General features: G+C 33.1%; 1 protein-coding gene across 2 annotated transcripts in view; it reads right to left on the bottom strand.

Moving 5' to 3' along the window:
• The window catches only part of LOC113516545 (neuroglobin-like), a 92,176-nt gene that overhangs the window by 12,286 nt on the left and 61,044 nt on the right, over positions 1 to 18,846 (bottom strand). For both annotated transcript variants that reach the window (XM_052892632.1, XM_052892631.1), the window contains exon 3: positions 145 to 376. In XM_052892632.1, coding sequence (XP_052748592.1) covers positions 145 to 376 — 232 coding nt within the window. The remainder of the gene's footprint in view (positions 1 to 144; positions 377 to 18,846) is intronic.

Genomic DNA, 18,846 nt, shown 5'->3' with positions numbered 1-18,846 from the left:
ATGATGATGATCATGTTCTATAGCATGGGTAGATACCTAGTTTCATTTTTTATTTGACCTATATATATATTTTGTTTTTTTTTTTAATAATTTCTGCATCGTCATCCCATACATTGTCTAAACTAAACATTCATTCATGCTTACCCAAAAATATTCCACTTTGAACCCCGGTATTTTTCTATGACTGGCCCCAACTTGGTGTATGTACTCGAAGAAGTTGTCTAAATCGTCGAGACCCTTGATGCCCTCGTCGAGCGTGTTCATCACGTTGTTCGCGTGCTCCGCCAACTCCATCGAGTTGATCTGTTCCTCCTTCGTTCGGTATTGGCGAAACTTCTCGAACATATTTAGTAGGTCCTCGTTCTCTTCAAATAACCTGTGTACGAAAGTAAATATACATAAATATATGTTATATATGATACTTAATGGTCGAGACGTGAGTAATAACGTAGATAGCAAATGGAAACATATAACAGATTTAAAATTAGACCTTCAAAAATACAAGTGTGAGAATTGTATCCAATTTGGTGCAGTAGTTTTCGCGTGATGACAGCACAAACATACATATATATGTATATACATAGACAACATTTTAAAAAAATATTACTTCAACTTCTAACTAACTGTCTAAGTATAAATTTATTATATTAATAATTATTAGTAAGAGTGTACAAATGAAAATGTTTTTGTTTTGTTTAAGTTGATACAGTTAGGCAAAACACTATTGTAAATAATCGATATCAAGCTAATTCAATTCTTAAGAATTTAAACAGTTATAACTCTTAGATACGTCATAGACATATAATTATAATATCATTAAAATTATTAAAAAAAAAAAACATATCTTTATTCATTAACAAAATACAATTTATTATTCAGAATGCTTTTTAAGTGGCTAGAGATGTTGTGAAAACATTATATTAACTCGATCATTAGAGAATTAAATTGCTCAATTACTTAGCTAATTAAATATATTACTATTTTAATAGAAAAGGTGAATAGAAAATCGCCTGAAAGGCAATTCTGATCTAAACACTCGTGTCGTAATCGATTATTCGCAATTTGAACAGCCCAGTGTATGTGGGTCAAAGGGTGGCCCCGTAACACTGCGAGACCTTGGATTGTTCACGTATAAAACATTTTATTAATCTGATTTGGGAGAAATAATATTTTTTTAGGCTAGAAACCAAGTAAGGTAATTGCTTTTCAATTTTCAAAAAACATTCGTCGTAACGCCACGTACCTAATATTGATAAATAGAAAATGGCGCTCAAATTTTATTTATAGGATTAAGGAATTTTGCGATTTCACATTTATATATTACAAATAACAGTATACGGGTGTGTATGTAAAAAAGAGTATATCAGTTCGTGTTGTTTCTATATTTTTATGTAAATATGTTTTTGAGAAAATTGGTAAAGGAGGAAGTTTTGTCATAACTGAACAGCTATTTTCCTTTGCTTATCGAAATCCTGTTGGAACAAACAGTTATTGAGTAAAATCTACATGATTCCGCATTCTAAATTCAAACAATTTAAATCCAATGTGTTATTGTATTGTTGTTTTTAGGTTTTTTTTTTAAATATATTAACTATCCACTGTCATATTTTCAACTGACTTCCGACTGACTTCAAGAAAGAAGGTCTTTAAATTCGTTTTTATTTTTTTTATACTTATTAGCTTATAACTCCGTCAGGTGTAAACCGAATTGGAAAAATCTTTTTTTATCGGAAAGATTATACTTACAGATTGGTTTCGTAGACATTTCATCAAAATCGGTTCAGTTACTAAACTAAACTTAGTTATTAAATGAAAATTTGTCATGAAAATCTTCAGTTGTGACAAACTGTCACAACTGAAGTCAGTTTTTTGTGTAACACAATCCTAGTTATTTCCTTTATTTCTTGAAGAAAGTTATTCAGGTTTATAAATGTTAACACTGGATTTTGGTTTAACATAAATATACTGAAGCTGGCTCAAGATCGTTTCTTATGGCAGTCTATGGGGGAGGATTATGTTTAGAAAGGGACAGATAATGGCTGATATGATGATGATGATAAATGTACTGTTACATGTCTTCGAAATTTGAATAAAATAATTACATTGACAGAGAGAGAGAGAGATAGCAGAGCAATTTCTTTAAAAGAAGCGGCTTTCGTAAACGACGCGATATTTCGTGGAAACCTTACAATCCTTACATAATAAATATTTGAATTTATGATACGAAACCACGTATTTATATTTTTCTTCGTAATATATTCGTATATTTGGATTTTTCTTCGTAACAGGCAGTTTTTCATTCCGAAAAGATAAATGGCTTCGATCGTCACAAAATTGAATGAAATAAAAAGAATCGTAAATCGGTCCACAATCGGCGAAGTAAAATGCTGTTTTTTTTTAAATGTCTTTTAAAAATTAATAATTTTTAAAGTAATGTGGTAAAAAAATTATGGTGAATGTGTTCATATTATCATACAACACTGAAATACGTGTAATGTTATAAGTAAGCGTAAATTTGAGTAATTTATTTACGAGATTTGCGCGTTGGGAGTGCTTAATGCTTAGGATTACGCTTAATGCAATGTATGTTGATAGCCCGGGGACAGGGTCTTATTGTGACGCACTTTACTCTCAGATTTTGGTGTGGTACATTTTGCCCTATAAATGAAAACAATAATAAAAGAATAAAACCGGTCAGGTGCGAGATGAACTCACACGTCGAGGGTTCTTTACATAAATTTATAAATATGTGGTAAAATTATTTTTGTTACATTTGTCATACATAATTTATTATTTTCGGCCATAATTTCGGTTTAAAACTGGGCCACAGAATTAAGTTTGTTTTTGGAAGTTTTTCGATAATTTATCAAAGATTGTACTACTTGGAAATTTTGTTTTATTTTTCCTGTAATATTCATATATAATTTTATAAGCTGCAATTATACAATTTTTTAACTCATAAATTTCCCCAAACAAAAACGCTCCCCTTAAGTGGTGGTCACATTTTCTCTTATAAAATATAAATGCATTAAAAATATTTTCAAATGTAAAAATAATTATAAGAATTGCTAGAACATGAGTAGATATACCTGCTACCATTGCCTTTTTGGTTGAGGGATGGGTAGCAGCGTCACCCTTAAAATATTACTAATAGCCTAACTGCAGTTATCAACATGCTTGTCAAACGTAGTAACTAATGGCAAAACTCTCTTTATGGGGAAAGGAGTGGACTAACTGTCCACTCCTTTCCCCACGGCTGTAATGATGATTACCTTTTTAATCATTTAAGAAAAAATATGTAACTGTATAAACTGTGAAAAACAACTTGAAATTATTAGACGTTCACACGCTTACTTCCCAAACAAAAAAAAAAAAATGTAAACGCAATTAGACAATACAGAGAAACTGCTCTACAATAAACATCAGGCGCAACACGACAAGCTTTGAATGAGTAATTACTTCATAACACCCTATTACATCGAGACGTAACAGTTTTACGTACTGTAACACCCTTTGTTTGCATATATTTGCTTAGCAATTTGTTACAGAATAGTTCAACCCTTTACCTCACGATATATTGTTGTCAGAACTCAACCCCTCCGGGATAATACGGCAGGCACAATAGGAAATTTTGTCCCGTCAGCACGTTTTCACATTCAACGAAAATTGCGACTAAAATGTCCACTTTGACGACACGTAATATTATCTCGGAGGGAACAATTTGGGAGTGAATTTAATTGACAGTCGTCTACGAACATCTGGAAAATGGGCCTGCTTAATTGGACCCGATTTAGCAAAAAGTATAATTTAATAACTTTGCAATTTGACAGATCAAGAATTTATGTTAAGTAAAAATTGATTGAATAAATATTCACGTAAACAAAACAAATATAATATAGACAGAAGGCTTCACTAACTAATTGTTGTAGCTTGTTAGAGAAGACTTCTTTTCGACTATAATAGTTGTAGTTTTAATTTTTAAAGAAAGGAGCATATTCCTCTTTAAAAGGCCAGTAGCACCAGAGGGAGACTTTGTACAAAAGTCGATTGCTTGTGTACCTCTGTCCCATTCGTGTTTCTACCGTGAAGCAGTTGTGTTTGCATGGCTGTGTTTCGGTTTGAAGGGTGGGATATGGCGTGAATTTACAGGGTACAGAGGAATAACATCTGAGTCCTCAGGAATGGCAACGAATGGGGGGTATCATGGGTGGAACAGTATACTCTGTTATGTCCATGGTACTGCTCATGTCTATAGGCGACGGTTACCATTTTCCATCAGGTGGGCCGTTAGCTTGTTTACCATTTTAAGTTGTATAAAAAAAATAGTACATTTGCAATGTTTCCGGTGTTGTGGGTGATCATACGCGACGGTAGTCACTTACCATCACCGTATGCTCGTTTGCCCAATTACTTATAAAAAAAAATCAAAACAACTTGTTTTGTTACAATTAAAGTCGGTTTTTTTTTGGGAACATAATCTCACATTGTTATTTATTCTTTGTTATGAGAAACCTTTTGCGAGAGATATTGTATCCGTCTGTGTTGGTCTCTTATATTAATTTTGTTACGATAGATGTGATTGGTCTGTTTTTTTTTTCTGCGGCGTAAAATTCTGCTTGTTACTGAATAAAATCTGCCTCTTGACATACGTTTCGGCTTTTAAAATTTTAAAATTGTAACGCTAACTGTGTTTTATTCATTTTAATATTATTAAAGTGACAATATTTTTTGCGGAGCAAAATCAATTTGTTTCCAGTTTATATATAAATTTGTATATATTCACACACATATTGGTTAACGAGAATTTCATGAACTAACTATGTTTATCGTTTCCTACGATTCGACTTCATCCGCAATTGTTCTTTAAGATAAGTCGAAGAAGTTGTTTTGCGGATATCCTCGTTTCGAATTTTATCACACAAAAAAACTCCGAACGTAGCACTCTCCGTAACCCTCTGAGTAAATTGATTACCTACTATTACTTAGTTAAAATGTATTGAGATTTATTTCTAACTATTGACCCAAAAAGATTGTTATCTACCTAAAATATTATAAGTACGGCAACAGATTTACGCCGAATTACGAAATAAGGGTAGGCGCCTCGTAAAATGGTTTATGGGAATTAAAGTTTAGTTTGGGTTGTTTAAGAGGAGGTAAAATAGGGGTTATTTTACGATATACAGTAAAATTAACGTCCATTGGCATCTACATAAAAATAGGTAAATACACCATTTTGGTCGCTATCGATCGCTATAGTAGCAAAATGAAGTAAATATATGTAGAAACAAAACTACGTAAAGTTACCAATTAAATGGATTAAAAGAAATGGGAATTAAAGCGATCATTTGTGATAATTTTCATTACCATCTGTTGGGGGAAAGGGATTGTTAGTAAATGGGCCTAACAGCCCCATTGCTAGTAATAGACCTTGTCAGGTCGATCTCCACGCGGTTTTCCCTGAAAACAATCGTGGGAGATTCCTGATGAATTCGCCATGATGGGCCAACTGACCTGCATTCGTCCTCACCTATCATCCTTCACTGGTGCTCTTCTCGCGTATACTGATAGCGCAGGCAGAGTTACCATTCCATTATCCCCCATTAAAAAAAGTCATGAGGAGGTCGACGTTCAGCATTTCAGATAGCGGCTTCGCACGGTTTATTGAAAATAAAACAGTCGGTTGTTTTTTTTTTTATACAACTTAGAATGGCAAACAAGCTGACGGCCCACCTGATGGAAAGTGGTAACTGTCGCTTATTTTTGAATTTATCTATAACAGACGCAAACGAAAAATAAAATCTTTTCATTATGTAATATTATTTGAGATATATAGTATAATCTTAGCTTATATAGATAGAATGTTTCCATACAAATGCATTGAGAAAAGCGGGTCAACTTTTTCATACAATTTTGCGTGATAAATAGTTATGAGTGATTCCTTTATAACTTCTATATTTATTTTGTCTTATAATTTCTGCATTTTTTTAATACGCAAAACTCATTTAATTTATTAAATAATTAAATATAGATACGTTAAGATACATTGTGTGTGTAAGTATGTAGAACATTAATAAAAAAAGTTTTTTTTTATACAACTTAGAATGGCAAACAAGCTGGCCCACATGATGGAAAGTGGTAACCTTCGCCTACAGACATGAGCAGTACCATGGACATAACAGAGTATACTGTTTCGCCCATGATACCCCCCATGCGTTGCCATTCCTGAGGACTCAGGTGCTATTCCTCTGTACCCTGTAAATTTATGCCATATCCCACCCTTCAAACCGAAACACAGCCATGCAAACACAACTGCTTCACGGTTGAAACACGAATGGGACAGAGGTACCCAAGCAATCGACTTTGGTAGAAAGTCCCCCTCTGGTACCAAAGTCAGTCAGCTAACTAGTACTCTAAGAGTATAATATAGACGCTATATCTATTTTTCATTAACTTTTTTCATTTCTCACTTCTTTTCATTTCAAACTTGTAACATTTATAGAAAATTAAAATTCTCATTTGGAACTTTCGCGAACGGAGAACAGTTTGTAATAAGGTAAGAGAGATTTCCAAGTAGCTATCATACTTACACCGAAGTTGTCGCGGAATTGACACTCCCCAGTGCTAGTCTCTTTCAATAGATCTTATTAAAAAAGTAATCAAGTTTTGTTGAAATTGTTATACAATTTTTTTATGCAACTTAAAATGGCAAACAAGCTGACGGCCTTCACCTGATGGAAAGTGGTAACCGTCGCCTATACACATGAGCAGTACCATGGACATAACAGAGTATACTGTTTCGCCCATCATACCCTCCATGCGTTACCAATTCTGAGGACTCAGGTGTTATTACTCGGTACCTTGTAAATTTAATGACATATTTATGGTAAAGGGTAGGTTTAAATACAAAGGTTGTTTGCTTGGGTATTTGTTTGTTTGGTTATAATGTTAAATCCCCCATGCGTTGCCATTTATATCGACTAAGGTGTTTTTTTTTTATAGGTGATAATGAAATAGGAATAGTTATGAGTGATTCAATTCTCGTTGAATTCGTCACGATGGGTTAACTGACCTGCTTTCATCCTCACCTATCATCCCTCACTGGTGCCCTGCCAGTGTATACCAATAGCGCAGGCGGGGTTACCATTTCATTATCATCCATTGGAAAAAAAAAACATGTCTGTTGTTCTCAGGCATGGCAACACATGTGAATTACACAATTAAAAAAAAATATAAATTTTTCTACAAAATATATCTTTATACTTATGACTATTAACTATTTTATATATATATATATATATATATATATATATATATATATATATATATATATATATATATATATATATATATATATAGTATTTGAAAATCCCAATGCTAATGGTTTACATCGGGTTTTCCCCTTGTATTTCGCATATAAAGAATTATATTTTAACGCATATAAAGTTTGAGCGCATTTTATTAGAAGCACTGTGTGTGATAGTTAAATATATATAAATATATATGTATTTAAGTCTATTATACTTACATAATTATATATCAGGGGAAATATATATATAAATATAGTTTGTATATATATATATAAGTTTATTATTACGTGTTATTAAATGCCTTTAGGCTATCTATTATATTTACCAAATGTGTTTTGAATGAATTAGTTCTTTTTTCCTTCTTGATTATGTGCTGATTAGTTTTTGCCCGCGACTTCGTCCGCGTGACAGGGATATGTTCTTCTTAATGGAACATCGAATAAGTGCCGTCGACGTGCTCGCACGTAGTTACAGGGTGCTCCTATTGATATTGATTCCAGTACAGTTTGGTTACATTTTTCTTTGTAAATGTAAATATTTTTTATGTTTATTTGTAAATGCTATTTTTATAACAAAAGCAATAATATGAACTGGGTCTAGACAAGGTGCGACATACCTACTTGACCTATTCTTGCCCAGGTAAATAGCTGCCACACTCGCTCTCGGACACAATGGTTCACTGCTTTTAGCTTTCTTATATACACATATATCCGCCAACTTCTATAGTAATCTATATCTATTCTACTAATTTTATATATGTGAAAGTGTGTTTGTTTATTTGTTACCACTTAGCCCCTTAACGACTTAACCAATCATTGTGAAATTTGGTATAAATGTAAGGCACCGCAGTTTTTTTTTTGATGGGTGAAAATGGTATGGTAACCCCGCCTGCGCTAACGGGATACGCTAACGGAGCCCCAGTGAAGGGTGATAGATGAGAATGAAAACAGGCCAGTTAGCCCATCATGATGAATTCATCAGGAATTAACCATGATAGTTTCCAGGGGGAACCGCGAGTAGGTCGACCTGGTTGGGTATATTGCTAGCAATGGGATTCTCAGTCTACATTACTAACAATCCCTTTCCCCCCAAGGCACCGCAGTTAGGCTTCAGTAATGTTTTAAGATAGACGCCGCTGTCTATCCCTCGGATATTAAGTTATATAATACTACTTATACCCGCGACTTCGTCTGTGTAACTGATATGTTCACTGACCGGAAGAAGAACTAGCCTATATCTTCACCATTTATAATACGTGAATACCAAATTTCATAGAGATTGGTAGGTGCTAGGAATAAACAAACAAACAGCACGCTCACTTTCATATTTATAATATTATTAAGGATTCGTTCACCACAAATATTTTGTCAACTATGTACAATATAATAAAAATATTGTATCAATTTGTATGAATTCTATTAAGATATTGCACGTGGGGAAATATTTGGGAGATTGGAATAGACGAAATATTATGACAAGAATGCGGATACCATTGTTGAGACGGTGGCATATTTTGGTACTCTATTATCGATGGTAATCTGTCATAGAGTATACCAAATATTCTATTATTCTGTTTATGATTATACTTATAGTTCGATTCCCGGTTCGACCAATTTAACAGACGAACTTTTTTAAAAAAGATCGAGTCTATATGTTTTGTTTTTTTTAATGGTATGGTATACCTGCATGCGTTATCAGTATAGGCTAGCGAGATACCAGTGAGAGATGTTATAGATGACGATCGAAGCAGGTCACTTTTTTTTTGATGGGTGATAATGGTACGGTAACCACGCCTGCGCTAACGAGATACGTTGGCGGAGCACCAGTGAAGTGTGATCGATGAGAATGAAAACAGGCCAGTTAGCCCATAATGATGAATTCATCAGGAATTAACGATGATAGTTTCCAGGGAGAACCGCGAAGTCGACCTGGTTGAGTATATTGCTAGCAATAGGATTCTCAGTCTCCATTACTAGCAATCCCTTTCCACCCGAAGCAGGCCAGTAGCCCATGGTGACAAATTCCACAAGAATTAAACATTAAGATTTATTTTTATACAACTTAGAATGGCAAACAAGCTGACGGCCCACCTGATGGAAAGTACTAAACTACAATATATAAATATTGCTGTATATTATCCACCATTAACAGTATCATTTCTAAAGGACATAAGGTACCTATTTTTGATCCTCATGCTTTGACACACCCTGGACGCATAGACGAAGTCGGAGGTAAATATTAGTAGTGTGTATTTCAGACATTGTATTGAAGCAATTGCAATTTTATGGCGAATTTCATAGCGAATTGACGACAATTTTTATAGTCTCGTGGTACATTCAAATACGAGGAAACTGACGGTAAACAATCGTCTATAGTCTTGTAAAGATGTTCTTGAAGCTTTTGCTTTGAATAGATAAAAGATGAACAGAATCGTGACCTGAAGTTTACTATGTAACATAGTTTAATAAATTATATGTATTTGATATTATTGTGCATTACAGGTTTTTGTATTTTATACATGAAAAATTATTTATTCACTCTTGCACCACCTGCCCATTTCTATCTGTTCTCATTTAACCAAAGGTTGTCAGTAAGAGATTGCCGTAGCGATAAGATCGCCTTTTGTACCTTTATGTGTATATTTCAATCTGTATTTATGTTACTGTATTTCACTTGAATTATTCACTTGTCATTGTATATTTTTATTTATGGTGCAATAAAGAGTTTAATAAATAAATAAATAAATAAATATATATTATTATCTAATGTCAATCTAGTGTCAAAAAAAAATAAGGTAATGTTCTTCAGACGTATTTAAGTACCTATATTTTTTTATTATAACTATAGCAAACAAGCTGACGGCCCTCTTGAAGGGAAGTGGTAACCGTCGCCTATAGACATGAGCAGTATCATGGACATAACAGAGTATACTGTTTCGCCCATGCGTTGCCATTCCTGAGGACTCGGGTGTTATTCTTCTGTACCCAGTAAATTCAGGCCATATCCCACCCTTCAAACCGAAACACAGCCATGCAAACACAACTGCTTCATGGTTGAAATATGAATAGGACAGAGGTACCCAAGCAATCGACTTTTGTACAAAGTCTCTCTCTGGAAAAATATATATAGTTAGTTCACTAATATCGTAATTTTTACCAATAAATTTTCAATCTAACGATTTTAAAACGTCGTGCGTACATTCCTTTATTTATTATTATTATATTTTAGCTTAACTTTCAATTATGATCACGCATTTTATTTTGTGTATGGTCCCGGCATAGAATAGGCCACCCCTTCCTATTCCGTGAGGTTTGTAGGAGCCGACTAAGGAGGGCGAGGGATGGGCAGCAACGTCCTTCTTAAAATATTTCTAAAGCCTGATTGCGGTTGCCAATCCACCTGTCAAAGTGCTTAAAATTATTTAAGCCGGTATGTACAAAAATCGACCAGTTTTACTGGCAAGAAATAACCAGCATACTGATACCTAAATATATAATTGCATTGTAAATTATAAATACATAAATAAATTTGGTTATTTTTTTTTCTGGTTTGGTTACACGGCTATTTGTTTACGCAGGCAGATTACCTGTGAGAGATGACACGCGAGAATGAAATCTCCTTGATAAATAAATAAATACCAATAAAAAAAAAATGTTAATTTAAGCAACACAAACACATCAATTTACGTAATTTTATGTATTGCCTCCGTCAAAATGAATTAATTGGTGCGGCTAAAATATTGTTGGCCGGGGAAAGTAATTAATACTGCTGGCCGAAAAAATCCTAAATTACGGCAAAAAAACCATTAAGGGCCGAATCTAGTTAATAATCACTATATTATATCTATTACTCATTCGGTTTTTTTTATTATTATTTCAGCTGTTAACTGTCCACTGTTGGACATAAACTTTTCCCATAAGCCTTGCCAGTAGTTGCCACGTTTGGCAGGCGGGTTGGCAACCACAATTAGGCTTTTAAAGATGTCCTGACCAAGTCCTGAGAAATGGTAATGCATGGGGGATATCATGGGCGAAACAGTATACTCTGTTATATCCATGGTACTGCTCATGTCTATAGGTGGGCCGTCAGCTTGTTTGCTATTCTAAGTTGTATAAAAAATAAAAAATCTTAATGTTAAACATTAAGATTTTTTTCTTGTGGAATTCGTCACCATGGGCTAACTGACCTGCATTTCCTATCAGCCGTTAGCTTGTTTGCCATTCTAAGTTGTATAAAAAAATATATATTTGTAGCCGATGGTTACTTTCCAACAGGTGGGCCGTCAGTTTGTTTACCCTTCCGTGAGCAATTTACAAAGTAGTAGCATTGGTAAGCATGCAGAGTTGGAGGTAACGACTGCACAGTTAAGTGCATTACGCTAATGGATTGCTCGTTGGATGTTCCGGTGTTTTCCGTTCTCAGAATACACTTCTAATATAATAAAATTGTCACTTTTTTTTTAAATATTTTAAGGGCTTTTACCTTCTTCAGGTATATCAGTCCTATTGTACCCTGAACTGATTTCTGAAACAAAACATTATCTACCTTCCCTAGACGCGGAAAGAGAAGAATTAATGGGCATCAATAATTTACAGAGATGTTCAAAAATTTCTGGTTTAAGTTCAGCTAACATAGTTTGAATAAGACCAACATTCAATTTACTTAAGTTAAAGTGGCGCATGAATTCTTCTCTTTCCTTCGTGTTAATACGACACTCTAATAGAATATGATGCACATCATCGATGGTATTACAAGTTTGACAATGGGGTGACAAGGACTTTCCCATCATATGTGCAAATTTTTATGATGGATAATGACCAGATCGTAGACGAACAGCTAATTTAATACAGTACTACATGGGAGATATTTAAGAAAAATGTATATAAGAGAAGGGATCCTAATGAGATAGGACCTAACAAGATTGGATTAATAGGAAAATAATATTTAGAATTTCTGTTTATCTGTCTGTCTGTTTGTTTGCTTCACTGTCAACATGTTTGTTCCACTATCACGCAATACTATTACATCAGTTTTAATGCGGTTTCCATTCAAAGTTTTATTTCATAAAATCTAGTTTAAGTTCTAAATCTAAAAGTGGTTTAAAACTTTTATAAATTTGTACGTACGGAGTTGCGGACAATATATTATCCTATTAATATATAAGAAAATTGTAACTAAACAGTGTCTGTACATGGGAGATTCTTTTTTATACAACTTAGAATGGCAAACTAGCTGACGATCCACCTGATGGAAAGTGGTAACCGTCGCCTATACACATGAGCAGTACCATGGACATAACAGTGTATACTATTTAGCCCATGATATCCCCCATGCGTTGCAATTCCTGAGGACTCAGGTGTTATTCCTCTGTACCCAGTAAATTCACGCCATATCCCACCCTTCAAACCGAAACACAGCCATGCAAACACAACTGCTTCACGGTTGAAATACGAATGGGACAGAGGTAGCCAAGCAATCGACTTTTGTACAAAGTACAGTAAAATTGATATGAGGGGGGTCTTAAAATAATATGTGTTAAAACAATAATTTTTCGAATCGTTGCCTGTCTATATGTTTGTTTCGGCATCACGCAAAAACTAAAATCAAATTGGACATAGTTTTTACAGTTGTATTTCTGAAGAAATAAGTGAAAGAGTCATGTAGTTAGGTCTTAATTCATTGTTTGTTCTATGTGTAAAATCCACATGTACAAAGTACCATTTAGAGGCAGGCATTTATATTTCATCGTTTATCCAATTTCCAAAATCCACGTGTACGAAGTTGCGGGCAAGAAGCCAGTATTAAATAAAGTTCTGCTATAAACATGGCAAAACTTCATTGCCGGCTACAACATTTTTATGTTGCGACATTATTCCTTCCAAGTATCGATATTTCATTAGAAACTTTTTTATTGCATTACTTTACGACATAGAAGCTTTTAAAAACAAGCAACCGTCTGAAATATTAACTTCTGAGTAAATTATGAACTACGTATATTAGTATTTTTTTATGTTATTTTATTAGCAATTGAAAATGGCAAATAAACAGATGGAAAGTGGTAATCGTTGTCTATAGATATGATCAGCAGCACATTACAGATTGTACCGTCTCAGAGGTGCAAAATAGGCTGTCAAGGGACAGACAGACAAATAAACAGACTGATGGACACATGGACGGATGAACGAACAAACAAGAATTCTAAAAATTATTGTTTTAGCTTTCAATGTTCTTCATATATTTTTTTCTTAAATGTCTCCCATGTACAGGCATTATTCAGTTTTACTAATTAAATAGGTTATCTGTAAAAGATTGCCTCAGCGATAAGACCGCCTTTTGTACCTTTATGTGTATATTTCAATCTGTATTTATGTTACTGTATTTCATTTGAATTATTCACTTGTTATTGTATATTTTTGTTTATGGTGCAATAAAGAGTTAAATAAATAAATATTAATTGCCGAATACGTAAGTGCACCATTTCAGAACGTCTGCACTTATTTGACTAATTATTTTTTAATTTACTTAAAAAAAGTAGAAGGTTTTCAAGAGGTTTTTTATTATATTTTTGTTTTATGTTTGTTACCTCATAACTTCATCAATTATAAATTAATTAAAAAAAAATCTTTTTTACCTGAAGAGATATATTTTCAGATTGGTCTCTTAAAAATATACATTCAAATCGGTTCAGTAGTTTAGTTTTTAAATGATAATAATTGATTATGTCAAGAACGAAATCGGTGTTGTGTTTGCGGAACAAAATTTGAAATTATGTGTTACATTTGTAATTGTCACGACAAGGATTTTATAAACGAAAAACTATGAAAAAGTGCACGGATAATTAAAAAAAAATGGGTTAGAAATACTTAATATTTAAAAGTAAGTGAGCGAGAGAGATAGAAAACAGTAAGGAGGTTAAATACCTAAAGCCGGAGCGAGTAGCTAGTTTATTATATTAGTAAAAAGTAAGATAAAATAATCTTGGATTTTGCTACCGTAACTTCAACCGTGGCACAATAAACCTACGAACGACGAAATATTTTGTAGACCGGAGATCATTAGATTGAATACATTTGAATGTAAAATACAAAATCGTGTCCTCATAAGATAGAGTTTGTTTCGCTTAAAATAAAAATATTTTGCATCGCAAGGAAAAATGACACCTTCAATTTTCACAGAATGATATGGGTCCAACAGGGGAGTAAACCCTATGGATTTGCAAAAACAATTGGCAAAAAATTGAATAGGAGACGTAACATAATCACAAAAAAAAGGTTGACTGCAGTATATTACTTCTAGAAATAAATCCGTCGCTGTATTGTTCTTTTTTTTTCTTATTTATTTTATTTTATTGGCACATAAAACAGATCACAACCATAAAAAACTTAAGTAGTAATTACATTTGTGATTCGGCTAGGTTATAATCCAATCACATTATGTGCACAGCTTGAGTAATTCATTAAAAACAAACACATAATATAAAAAGAAATACTTAAAATGTTATATAAATATATAAAAGATAAAACTATATAAAAAAAAAACATATTTTCAATCGTATTCTACAAAATAGAAAACAAGTTCTTTCTAAATATCAAATATTTTGTACCGAATATGTCGATGGATTTGTGGTTGAGCAGTAAGTCGTTATAATGACGACACATCCTTACCACAGGATTGTAATAAAAATGTTCTATATATTCCGTTACTTTTTTTTGCGTGGAATAAAGAATCTTAAACATATCTTATAGCATAACATAAAATTATTTATAAGTAAAATCAGTTGTTTGTATTTAAAAATTTAAATACGAGTATTGATCTGATTTTATAAGTTTTCTATGAAACTTACCAGAGGGAGACTTTGTACAAAAGTCATTTTCTTGGCTACCTCTGTCCTATTCGTGTTTCAACCGTGAAGCAGTTGTGTTTGCATGGCTGTGTTTCGGTTTGAAGGGTGGGATATGGCGTGAATTTACTGGGTACAGAGGAATAACACGATCATAACTATAACAATCTTGGGCGAAACAGTATACTCGATTTGTCCAAGGTATTGCTCATGTCTATAGGCAACGGTTACCACTGTTCATCAGGTGGGCCGTCAGCTTGTTTGCCATTCTAAGTTGTATAAAAAATAGACTAATTTGAAAGTATATCCCTTTATATAAACCAAGAATACTCCAAATCGATTTATAAATGACATATGTAAAAATCTTATGAGAAAACAAACAAAAAAATACAGCTGAACTGAAAATCTCTTTCTTATTTAAAATCGGTTGAAAAAACACTGACAAATTGAGAATATTTGTCTTTTGAAAATCACTTCAAAATATATTAAGTAAATAAATTAGTTGCTTTCTTCGTGACTTTATATATATGAATTTTGGAAGTAGTTAAATGGTGCTATGTCATATCTATTAGGAGTCTGTGTAATATATTTTCTTCTTCCATTAATCTCTATTTACCTCTATTTACAGTCTTTGTCACGTAAGGACAAAAAGTAATTAAATAGCCTACTTTTGGTAGCGTATCAATATGAAACATCCACCGGATTTTAACATAGACCTTCAGAAATATAAACTGTAAACTGCACATAATTTGGTGTAGTTATTCACTAGTGATGCTACAACAAATATACAGACGGAGAGACAAAAAACAAAGAAATGTTGGCTTCTATTGGTTTCATACATTAGACGCTTCTTATACATGTTTTTTCTTAAATATCTTCAATTTAATATATTATTCTATATATTGTTCAGTAACAATTTTAGTATAGTCTAGTTTTTTGCCTACTATTTCGTAGAATTATAAAAGAAGTAGCAAAACGAATGAAATATACCTTCTCTAAATATCGTTTTAAGATAAAATATATACTAAATTTAAAAATACACTTTAAGGAGCACAACTATAAAAATCGAATCGAATTCGGTACAATAACTTTTACGTTACGCTGAAATAAACATACATACGAAATTATTGTTTGAGCATCTGCCCAATAATACTCATAGACATTGCTCTTATTAAGATCGCCCATATACATTTTTCTTAAATATCTCCCATTTAAAACCCCTTCATATTATTTTTTTTTAAATATCTCCCATTTAAGACTAGACGATTCTAGTGACAATTTAATTATATTAGTGAGTTAGTTATGTTATAAAATAATGATATATATATAATATTATTAAATAGATTACAAAGTCAGATATTTCGCTCGCTAACGACCCGACCTATTCAGCGTTTGGTTATTCAAGCGAGAGATTTCATTTAAATTTTGTTGGTATCTATCATCTTGTTAATGTAATTGTAATATTATTATTTAATTAATTAAGTGCCTACATTGTAAGGATTTATGAATATTAATGTGACATTAACGGCGAGGCTTGTCTGTCTGATAGTGATCGCAAATTGATTTATAATCCCAAGCGATTTCAATATCACAATATTACCATCTGCATCCCACGGGCTTATTCGTGTGGGTTTAGTGTTAAAGTTAATCTAGGCTATAGGAAGGAAAGGATATTATTAGCAATGGGAAAGTTAATCCCCATTGCTAGCAAAATAATCAGTCAGGTATCTCCTTCTAGAACCGTATTTATAAGACATGACTAGTTTTTTCTCGCAACTTAGCCCGTAGTTGTACGTTAAATAGCTTATAACCTATTTCACAAAATAAGTTATTAAATGTAAAAAGAATTTTTATTTTATTAAATATTTAGAATGGCAAACGAGCTGGTGTATTACCTGATGGAAAGTGGTAACCTATAGACATGAACAATACCATGGACATTATAGAATACACTGTGACGTCTACATTATCCCTAATGCATTGATGTCTCTATACTCCTTAATTTCTTGCCACAACCCACACTTCAAACCAAAATATAGCTGCTTCACAGCAGAAACTCGGATGGGACAGAAGTACCCATGCAGTGACTGCAGTACAGTCTTCTTCTGCTATTTGTTTACCATTTCAAGTGGCATATTTAAATATTTCTATAACGTATACAAATGTTGGAATAAGGGATGGGTAGCAGCATCCCTCTTCAAACATTTCCAAAGCCTAACTGCGGTTACCAATTTGCCTGGCAAATCTGTGGCAACAACCGGTAAAACCCCCCAAGGGGGAGGCTTATATTTTGCAGTCGAGATTTAAAGTCTGATCCGATGATTTTGATTCAAATGTTATGTAAATTTGCTACTTATGTAGGTAAATAATTCACCTATGCGTATATGTTTTTTGTACTGTTAAAGGTATAAATCTATGTTATTATATACCGAAAAAGGCAAACGATATTTTTTTTCAGATATCCACATGTCAGAGAGGGACAGCTGCAAGATGTATTAAAAGTTTAACTCTCAGAGGGCATCTCTCGATTAAAGGATCAGGAAAAAGGTTTCCGTGTATGTTGGAAACGAGTTATTTTAACTACACAAGTATTGGAAAAGTTTGACGTATTGTACATTTTGTATGTCCGTAAAACCTGTTAGGAAGTGTCATACAAACACGATATATTAACCGTCAAATCTTTTTAAAACTACTTCAAAAAGGTTTTTAATCCGTTTGATTTTTCTATGAATATATTGCCACAAAATATGTGCCAATGTGAAAAATTCTTTTTGCAGACTAAATAGTTTACTTTTGAGGGCCTACCATAAAATATTTTCCGAAATTTTGAGGTAGAACGAAACAGAAGTTTGATGTTAAAATGACATAATATATATCGTTAAAAAATATTAAAAATATCGTTCATTTGGACTATTATAGTAGGATTTATGACAAAGGAAATGTTAAGCTCCATTTACAGGACCGATTTTGGTACAAACAGGAAAAACACGAAATTGTACCCGAAAAGTCGGAATTTCATTTTATGATAAAACCCCTTATGTTGTCCCATACCAATTGTGTGACGATTGAAACCATCATCCTTTGCCGAGCAAAAAAATTTAATATTGTTACAGTGCAATATCTATTTTTATATATGTATATAATATAAACGCGATATCACGATCTAAATTTAAATTTACTTATATATACACGCGTTTCGGGATTCTAAATTCGAATATTTACGCTGTAAGATGTCTACGAAACATCTCGTCGTTCATCGGAGAGTGTGTACGTGCGTACGTGCGTGCGTGCGTGCGTGCGTGCGTGTGTACATGTGCGTGTGTGTACACATTTCTAATATGTTGAAAATTTTAATATACAGGAGAACGGAATGAATAAATAAAAAGCTTTTATTCACGCATTCGAAATAATTACAATCTCTTAAATCATCTTCGAGCTTGAGCCGTTTTATTTTATGAAAATATTTTTTTCCACTGTCAGTGGCTTTTATTTTTTCACGACAAATGGAGGGACGTTTGTTTCTTTGTTAGCCTGACTCGATGCCGCTGTAAATAATTGATAACGACCCCCGCTTTATTGACGACCTTCGTAGCGTCCTGGATGGTGACATAGACTCATGGTGTGTAGCATTTTTTTAATTTTGTAATAATAAATACCATTCGATTTTTACGGCGCTGTCTAGTTCTAAATTAAGCAAGG

The sequence above is a fragment of the Galleria mellonella genome, unplaced genomic scaffold (genome assembly GCF_026898425.1).
Source record: "Galleria mellonella isolate WM207_F2 unplaced genomic scaffold, CSIRO_AGI_GalMel_v1 utg1634, whole genome shotgun sequence".
NCBI lineage: Eukaryota > Metazoa > Arthropoda > Insecta > Lepidoptera > Pyralidae > Galleria > Galleria mellonella.
This window is presented reverse-complemented; position numbering and strand designations above follow the sequence as displayed.